This window comes from Girardinichthys multiradiatus, chromosome 22, assembly GCF_021462225.1.
Source record: "Girardinichthys multiradiatus isolate DD_20200921_A chromosome 22, DD_fGirMul_XY1, whole genome shotgun sequence".
Lineage (NCBI taxonomy): Eukaryota > Metazoa > Chordata > Actinopteri > Cyprinodontiformes > Goodeidae > Girardinichthys > Girardinichthys multiradiatus.
In genome coordinates, this window is record NC_061814.1 from 5,485,247 (window position 1) to 5,495,455 (window position 10,209).

The 10,209-nt window shown below is 46.4% G+C and overlaps 1 protein-coding gene across 1 annotated transcript; it reads left to right on the forward strand.

Moving 5' to 3' along the window:
* Positions 1–6,477: 6,477 nt before the first annotated feature.
* LOC124859617 (extensin-like) lies at positions 6,478–7,535 on the forward strand. The gene is made up of 2 exons (XM_047352505.1): positions 6,478–6,911; positions 6,974–7,535. Exons 1-2 carry the CDS (start codon positions 6,478–6,480, stop codon positions 7,533–7,535), a joined length of 996 nt encoding a protein of 331 aa, XP_047208461.1.
* Positions 7,536–10,209: the final 2,674 nt, after the last annotated feature.

Below are 10,209 nucleotides of genomic sequence, written 5' to 3' on the forward strand. Positions count from 1 at the left end.
GTCCTCATTTGAAAAATATAGTGTCATTTTCCTGTTTTGTAACAACAGTAGACAAGATAACTTTATTTGTGTTAATATTCTTATGGTATTGTGTACCTTTGATTCAGTTATGTAATTATTTTAATTCCTTATAAATGCCTATCCATAGGGCTGCACAGTGGCGTAGTTGGTAGGACTGTTACCTTGTAGCAATAAGGTCCTGGGTTCCGCCGGGGGTCTTTCTGCATTGTAAGTTCCTGTAAAAGAAACAAGAATTAATCAGAAGCATAAACAAATATGAACCATGGGTTGAGAAAAATACATAAGTACACTAAATGTGCACGCTTACAAATAGAACAAACGTATTTAAACCAACCAATAAACATTTTATCACAAACTAAAGTGGTGTTGTGTTTGAATGAATAATAGTGCATAAGGGAGTTACCGACTTTAATGGAGTGTGGCCATGGGTTTGGCCATCACACGACCCCCCACTTCTTTGTCTTCACTCTGGCAGCAAGAGAGGTAATCAGCAGTGGCGTTGTCTTTACCAGGGATATAATGAACCCTGAACCGACATGGCTGCATAGCAAGATAAAATCTGGTGATTCTCCCATTGGTGTCCTTCACTCTTCCTAGCCACAGCAGGGCTCTGTGATCACTTTGAAGGATGAATTCTCTCCTAAGCAAATAATACTTGAATGAGTCAAGGGCCCATTTAATGGCCAAGGCATCCTTCTCCACAGTTGCATACAGCCTCTCCCTTGGTAAAAGCTTGTGGCTGATATAGGCGACTGGATGTCGGTCCTCTGGTGGTCCCTGCAAAAGCACTGCACCCAAGCCCCTTTCTGAAGCATCAGTTTGCAACAGGAAATCCTTCATAAAATCTGGTGAGTGTAAAACTGGATTCTTACTCAGGGATTGGCTGATATCTTTGAAAGCTGCAATGGCATCTGCTGTCCACTGAATTTTGTTGGGACATCTTGAGCCTGTCATGTCTGTTTGGGATGCTACTCTAACTGAGAAGTTGGGAATGAATCTGTGGTAGAATGCAGCAATGCCGAGAAAAGATTGCAGCTGTTTCCTGGTTTTTGGAAGAGGACATGATGCTATTGCATTAATTTTAACAACTTGTGGTTTAATTGTGCCACCTCCGATGGTAAAGCCAAAGTACTGTACTTCTGTCCTAGCAAGAGCACACTTTGCTGGATTAATGGTAATGCCCACAGAACGCACCCGATCCAGAACCACCCTTAGATGGTCCACATGTTCTTCCCAAGTTTCACTGAAAACAACAACATCATCAAGGTATGCTCAGGTAAATGCTGAGAGCCCACATAGTACCTGATCCATTAATCTTTTAAATGTTGCTGGGGCCCCATGCGGACCGAATGGCAGGACTGTGAACTCAAATTATCCCCATGGGGTACAAAATCCTGTCAACTATTGGGCCCGTTTAGTGAGGGGCACCTGCCAGTAGCCTTTAGACAAATCAATAGTTGTTAAATATCTTGCTATCCCCAGGTTCTCAATGAGATCATCTATATGTGGCATTAGGTAAGAGTCAAACTTTGAAATGGAATTAAGGTACCTGAAGTTGATACAAAATTGTATTGTGCCATCCTTTTTTGGAACCAACAAAACAGGGTTGCACCACTCACTTGTTGAAGGTTGGATGATGCCTAGGGACAGCATGAGGTCCATCTCCTTCTTTAGCTCCATCCGGAAGCGTTCTGGTATCCTGTAACTCAGACGCTTTGGAACAGCATCAGGTTTTAGAACCATGCTGTGCTCCACCAGAGTGGTACGACCTGGGCAGTCTTGAAATATGTTTGAATTAATCAGAGGTGTTACCTGAGACTGTTGCTCAGTGGTGAGATGGTTTAGGTCCAGGACAGAGGATGTTACTGAAGGCAAATAATCATTAACTTCCTCCTCTTCATCCACGCTGTGAATAAACAACACCTCTGTTTCATTTTCAGTGCGTGGAACCCACTCCTTGAGACAAAACTTCTGTGTCAAGTTTTTTTGTCAAACCAAACCTTTTGGTGTTGCTGCGCTGCTGCCATGTGACTCTGAGCCAGTTCACTGATCTGCTGTAACTTATCCCTCATTTGGACAACAAATGAAATAATATTAACACCTTCCTCTTTACCTTAATCTCCTTTCCATGAGTCCCTCAGTAGGATCAGAGGGCCCCTCACCTCATGGCCATAAAGGAGCTTAAATGGAGAGAATCCAGTGGGCCTACTTCGGATGGCTCAACAGCTTATAAACCTGTTTCAACAGTGTTGACATAAAGTTAGTGCCTTGATCAGTCAAAATCTCCTGTGGAAATCCAGCCCTTGAAAAAAGTTGAATCAGTGAGGAAGCCACAGGTTTTGTTTTAACAGTTTTTAATGGAAAGACTTCGGGATATCTTGTAGCATAGTCTGTAATTACCAACATAAAGTGATTTCCAACTTTACTCTTTTCCACAGGACCATCTATATCCATGCCAAGACATTGAAATGGTGTGCCAATGATTGGGAGATTGTGTCGCTTTGATTGGTATTCTAATTTAAATCTTCTGACACTGAGGGCAACTTCTACAAAACATAGCAACATCTGAGCATAAACTCTGCCAGAAAAAATATCGCTTAATGCGAGCAGTGGTCTTCTGCTTCCCAAGGTGGCCAGCCCAGGGCATGGAGTGTCCCAATGTAAGCACTGTTTCACGAGCCACTTTAGGGACCACTAACTGCTTAACCTGGCCATGTTGGTTGTATAAAATGCCATCATGCAGAATGTACTGCTCTTTATTTGTGTCAGATCCTGCAAACAATTCCTTCTCCTTAGCCTTCAAAAGTATGGCAGACAAAGTTGGATCACCTTGTCGCATTTGTCTAATGTTCATGGGTATTTGGGAGCCCAAAGGCATATCTGGAGCAACCTCAACTAAGGCCTTTCCGACTGCATATTGAAATTTTTCACACCTTCTTTGACTGCGTGGCTTCTGAGACATCCCAGGTTCTGTCTCTAGCTCAATCTGAAAGAAGGGTAAAGCACTAAGCGTTGAATAATGTTCATTCTGATTTTTAGCTCGGGCCCTTTTTACAGCAACATTACAGCTCTGCACTTCCCTTAATAAATTATAAATAACTGGAAGATCCTCCCCAAGAACTACAGGGTAGGGTAGGTTATCAGCTACCCCAACCATTAACAGATAGGAAGACCCCTGCACCTCCATAAACAGATCAGCAGTGGGGTACGATCTTTCATCCCCATGTACACAGCAAACAGATATTGTTTCAGAGGGACATGTATAGCCAATTGGTACATATTTCCTGTGCACCAGAGTCTGTGTACTGCCAGTATCTATTAAAGCATCCATTTCTTGTTCATAAATCTTCACCGTGGTGATTTTATTGGGATGCTTTATCTCAGGTTTAACTTCCACATTCTGGTGAGGCACAAAACACATCTGAGATAACTTGCTTTGATTCTTGGGACACACATGCTTGATGTGACCTTCCTGTCCACAGACGTAACACACAGGTGGTCTTTTACCTGGCCTGAAGACATTTGAAGCCTCGTTTTCCCTTGAAAAGAGCTTACCCACACCTGTTGCTGACGTCTGCTGGTGCTGAGAAAGTTATGATTTGGGGTTGTGTGGTTTTTGGTTGCGGGTTTTTCCTCATATGTTTCTCACAGTTAGGTTTTGAATCATGCTTCTGTTTATTATTTTTCTGGTCATGCTTTAGTTTTTGTCTTCAAGTTCATGTTTTGTCAAGTTAGGTTTTTGGATCTGGGTGTGCTTTAGTTTCATGTTTTTCTTGTTATGTTTCTATTAGTTTGTATTCTTGAATTCCTGTTTTGCTCCAGTCACGTTTTGTTCTCTCCTGTCAATTAACTTTATTCAGTTCACCTGCACCATGTCAATCAGTCTTCCTGCTTCTCTTGTGTCATGCCCTCCTCGCGGAGACATTCAGATAATGTCACCTTGTTTTCTGCCAGTTCTTGTTGTTCATGCCAAGCTTTTCCATGCCTGTTTTTGCCACCACCTTCTGAGGGAAGTTTCATTTATTAAATCAGTTTATTCACTTACCATTATGCTGCTTGCTCGTCTGCATTCCGGGGTCCTCCATTAAACGCACCTGACAGAGAGGGCTGTGACCTACGTGAGTCTCCAGCAGCCTCCATGCACTGTTGCTCCATGGCTGGTGCATACTTCGGGCAGCTGCAAATACATCTGTCAGTGTGGCAGCTTCTGCAGCAGACTTTGGATTATGCTCCTTGATCCAGACCTGAAGCTCAGGAGACAGCATTCTCAATGAATTTTTCTTTTATTTATTTTTTTCACATACGGTGTCCTGTCTGGCAGAGTAGCGCTCAGAATTGTTGTCCGAGTGCCAAAAAATTGCCCAACAGATTTACTTTCACAAGCGGAGCATCACAGCTAATGCTTTAAAGCTCTGCTTGATATTTCTAAAAGAAACTTAATTATAAACGTCTTTTGGAATATTTCAATTGTTACGGACATGGAGACTGAAATGAAAAGGAAAAAAGAAGCTCAAAAAAGAGAGAGATGGGGCAAAAGGGAAAAAGGGGAGAAAAGGAGCAAAGAGTGGAGGAGAGAAAGAAGGATGAAGAGAATACAAGATAACACCCTGCTTGCTTATACACCTGCAGTTGTTTTTTTTTTGTTTGTTTGTTTTTGTTTTTAACAAAACAGTGCATGGTAATTATGAATGTAAAATGTACTTAGTGAGAGGTGCAGCCCAATATAGAACATCTGTGTATCTGTCAACACCTGAAGCTTAACACCTGTGAGTATGAGTGTGGACGCGCTTTTGTGTACAAGGTCTCTCCACAAAAATATGCAATAGCGAGTGTGAGGACCCACAGACCTGCCCCATGGTCCCTGGACAGACACTGAGGTGATCCGAGCCACAGACATCCAAAGGCATCCCAAAGCACAGGAACCCCAGGAGAACCACCGCTGGGACTACCGCAGCCCCCCCAGAGAAGAGCAGCGGAGAGTCCCAGGGGAACCACCCAGCAGTGACAGTGCAGAAGCCCCAGGGAGCCGCGACGACGAGCCCACAGGCCCCGCCGGCAGCCGTCCACGCCCGAGCAGATCCAGTCATGGACCCAGAGACCCAAGAGGCCATGGACACCCCCAAGGCCATGGACACACCACCCCTCAAGCAGAGGCCCAACAGAGCCCAGTGGGCCAGGCCCTGGCAAGCAGCCACCAGAGTGAGCCAGCACACACCAAAGCACCCGGCCCCGGACACTGAGAACCACAAGTACACCAGCGGGCAAAGACTCCAACCACCGGCAGGTAGTGTGGCGGGGAGGAAATAGGCCCCCCATAATATGGCCTAAGCTGATCCAGGAGAGGGAGCAGTCCAAGACCCAACCTGTCACAAAAAAAACAGGTATACAAAGTCACAATCACCCACTCCCACCCTCATACATACACATAAAATCACTCGCACCCAACGTAAAGACAAAAAACAATGGACGTCATACACTCACTCACACTCCCTATGCATACTCTATACTCCCAGGTCCAGGCGCCGGTACACCCTAAGGGCAACCAGCCCCCAGACCCAGGAGGTGGTCCCCTTCCCTCCTGGGGCAGAGACAGGCAGACAGCGCCGGCACCGCCCAGACCCGGGTGACCCCGGCCCGGCTGCACCCCCCCACCCCCATTGAGTGCGCCCACCCCCAAGGCCCTACATCTGAATGTCATGAAAATGTTATAAGTGAGAGTGTCTAAGTTTTACATTAAAATTGGGGCACAGGCTGCCGTGGGACCGCAGAGATGGAAAACCCTTGCGGCACTCCAATGGTGCACCCACACCCCAAGACCCTCCATGAGTGGTATTGTGATGGAGCTGGCAGAGGGAGGTGTCCGGGGATGGGGAGGGAAGGACTGGGGGGCAAACCGCTCTCCCAGGGAGCCAGCTCCCCGGCTGACCCCAATAGGCACCCCCGTTTGCCGAGTCCCAACAAAGGAGGGAGGCATAGGAACATCTGCTTGGCAAAAGACTAGGGACAGGTAACAGGCCCCGAGAACCAACTGAAACCTTGATCCCCAGCCCCGTTACCCAGTCCGCCGCCCGAAGTAGCCACCGACCCCCAACAAAAAGGAGCCAGCCAGAAGCGCCGAAATGGCCAAGAATGCGGCCCCACTCCAAACAAAGGAGCAGACCAGCCGGCCCAGTGCAACCCAAATACGCCACACAAAGGAGGGCACATGACCAGCACGCCCAGCCACCCCCGAACCCAAGAGGCAGAGCCAACACAGCGCCCAGCCCCCGAAGCCCAGCACCAGACAGCAGCCACAACCAGGGAAGCAGGTCAACAAAACACATCCCACTCCAACACCAATGCTGCCACCAAACTGCACCTGACCCAAAACGGCAGGCCCAACCCAAAAGCAAGCTACAGGCCAGGATAGGTACATGCACCCCCCCCCCACACATCCTTCTGTGCATTCGTAGGGTCATGGCGAAGACCACTAATCCCAAGCACTCACAACCCACCAGGAACCATCCAGCACACGAGCAAACCCCACCCCAGTACGAGGCCGAGAAGCCCGACGCAAGCGCAGAGCTCAGCGATGCCCGCCCTGCCGCACCCACGCCCGAAGGTCAGAGCTGCCGCACACAGGACCACCGCCCCAACACCACAGCACGCCATACAGCGGAGGACGAAATGCAGCACAGAACACCCAAAGCAAAAGCTGCACACAAAGCTGCACACGAAGCTCACACTGCGCAAATGCGCCCCCACCAGACCCGCAAAAAAAGAAAGCCCCCCGTGAAAGTACACCCCTACGAAAAGAAGACCCACAGCATCCAGATCCTAGAACATGCCCGACAACCATACCCCTGCCAGAAGCAGCCCCGCAAGAAGACCCACCCCGAGGCCCACAAAAGGCAAGAGAGCCCACAGAGCCAAACCAAAACCCATCCGGAAGCCGAGACCAATCCACCCCGAGACCAACCCCGGCCAGCTCGCACACTCGAACCATGCAGACCCCTCCGAACCCCCTCCCCCAGGCAGAAAAGGGACTGGCATCAGTAACCGGAACCAAGACAAGGAACCGGAAACCGAGCCGGAACCACCCAAGACCAAACGACGCCCACAACCATCCAAGGCCAACCACCAATCCCCACCCCAGAAGGAAACCTACACCCACCCCAACATTCAAACAACTCCCAGAGAACATAAGACATTGCACACCCAGGTTGACCCCGCACTACCCCCTCGCGCAGACCCTCTGCCCCACCAGCAGAATGTGCTCCTTGAAGGAAGGAGCACCTGCAATGAGATGGGACCTTCCCGCCAGTTCGGGAGGCCCTTATGCCCGCCGATACACCAAATGTCCCCGAGCCAGGGCCGGGCGCCCAGGAATGCACCAGCCCAAAACCCCGGCGACATACCCGCGAGGACCCAAGACTCCCAAGGCCCAGCCAGGACCCCAGTCCGGGGGGCGATACGCCCCAGGAACTCCGAGCCCCCAAGCCCACCCAGGAGCAGCACGGCCACCAGGCCAGTGACCTATGTCCATCGGTGCAGGCCCCCCGAAAGCATTGCATGCAGCTAGTAGATTTCTCCCCGAAGAACCAACAAAGCCCCACCCCGGCCGGGACCACAGTCCCCAGCGCCAGACCCCCAAGCGATCCCAGCCCAGGGACACCCCAAATGCCCCGACCCGGACACCCCCCGAATTTGCCACAACACCCCACAAAAAATTTGTCTAAAATAATTAGTTCGCCAACTTCCTTCACAGTTTTATTTTTAGGTCCATTTCTCACAGAGTTCTCTCACCCTTGCATACAGTTCCTTCAGACTCTCATCAATAACATCAAGGCAGTGGAATCTTTGCCCGTAAGTTTCTGTATTTATATCATATTTTTGCAAAATGGCAACTTTTACCTTTACATACTCCAGAGAATCATCCACATCCATGTTAACATAGGCACTTCGAGCCCAGACTGACCTGTTAATCTGGAAGCTGAGTCAGAACCCTCAGATTGAGATGTCACTTGAATCGGATAATCAGTTGGAATTTCAACAGGCTCTGGATCGTTTGATGTAGGCTCAGGAACAGGGGTTGTCCTGGCATGCACTTCCATCTGTAAAAGCCGAAACTAGTGTTGCAAACTCTTGAAGCGCTGCTCTTGTCGTGCAGATTCCTCTCTCTGCTTTTTATCCTGAATTTGCTGTTGTCCCATGAAGGCCTGAAGAATTCCTGGAATATCAAGCAGAGTTGGCTCCCTGGTATCTTCATCCTCAGTTTCTTCAACCATGACTGAAGCTCCTCCCTCCATCTCCCTTTCTGGCTGCTACAATGCCTCTTTGGTCTCCACCCTATTTCCTTTTCTTGGGCACACACCATTCTGCATGGCTCAAAGGATTTGTTGGGGGGGAGGGGAGGTGAATAAAAAAGTTACTCACCAAACCACAGAAAAAGGGAAAGAAGAAAAAGGAGAAAACAAAATCCTGTCTCCTCAACTCAAAAACCTCTCTTTTGACACCACATGTGGGGGACCGTGTTGGAAACAGGAGGAGGCAAAGAAATTATTCAAAAAATAGGGTTTTTTATTTTAACCCAAAAGTTGAAATTACAAAATGCTGAGCTTATAAAAGAGGTCAAGGAAACAAAGCTGAACTCAGGCAAAAATGTGAACAGACTAGCTGCACAAACAAAACATAACTGACCTCGCAAAGGAATGACACACAAAGGTATACATGCTGGCTGATCAGACCATTAACACACAATAGGGGTAACTAAAGAGAATACAATCACCAACTACACCAAACACCACAGTACAGCTAAGTTTGTTGATAAACTAAACACCAAAAATTAGAAAGTAAAAGTCTTGAACTTTAAATACAAATATTAACTTAAATGGAAAAGCTTGTTTAACTAAAAAACTCCAAGTCCCCCCTCTCCAGCAGGAACTGGTGGTGCAGTTCGATCAGTCCATTGTATTTAAGTGTGTTTAGCCCTGGCCAGCATCTTTTGTCAGGCAACTCCCAGGGATCAGAGCAGGTAAGTACCGGTACAAGAAACAAGAATTAATCAGAAGCACAAACAAAGATGAACCATGGGTTGAGAAAAATAGATAAATAAACTAAATGTGCGCACTTACAAATAGAACAAATATATTAAAACCAACCAATAAACATTTTATTGCAAACTAAAGTGGTGTTGTGTTTGAATAATAGTGCATAAGGGAGTTACCGACTTTAATGGAGTGTGGCCATGGGTTTGACCATCACAAAGGCCGATAGGGAAACGATGGTTGATTTATTCTGGTATTGATTGTTTACATAACATATTTAGAGCAAACCTTCATGTTTTATTTTTGAACATGTTTACCCTGATTTTTTCCTTATGCTGGAAGAATGTCTTGTTTGGTTACACTAACAAGACTCAATTCTCACATTTATGTTATTAACCTGCTATTTATACTGTCCTAGTTCTAAATTATATTTTCTTAGCAGTGGACAACAAGAATAAAGAAAGCCTTAAACATGTGTCACCTTTTTAAAACTTTCAATAGACTTCTTTTATTTTGTGTGTTGGAACAATATCAAAACCCTGGGATTTTATGTTAATCGTAAAGTTGAATCTTTTTTGTTTATTTCCTGCATACTCCTTTCTGTGTTGTTGTCAACTTGACAAATTTTGAAAAAAAAAAGAACCGTGTGTTGCATGATTAGGACCTCTGCACCATGGCTAAAACAGACAGACCACCGTCACTGTGCTGTCTGTGTCCATGAAGCTAATATTGTAGCGCTAGCTTGTAACATTACCACAGCTAGCATGTGGCATTTCATTTTCTTCCTGTCAATATTTTGACAACCTTACTAATTAAGTAAGAACATAAAAGATGCCAAGTCATTCATAGAAACATCCTTCTTTTTTGTGAATACCTTCCATTTAAGAAAGATAAAGTTGGGGTTTATTAGCAAAAGAAGGTTCCTGGGAAGAAAAGTTGGAGTACAAATATCACCAGCACTATGTTCAGGACAGTAACTCCTAATAGTGTAATTTACTGATGGCCTCAGGACTTACATGAGCCAGAAAATGTAGAGTAGCCTTCATTGGACATGCTGCCTGATTGTAATTGTATATAGTGAGTATTTTGAGCTTGATGTTTATTTTTTAAAAGTTTTTGTGATAATTATACAGTCTTAGGTATACAGACTACACAATAGCAT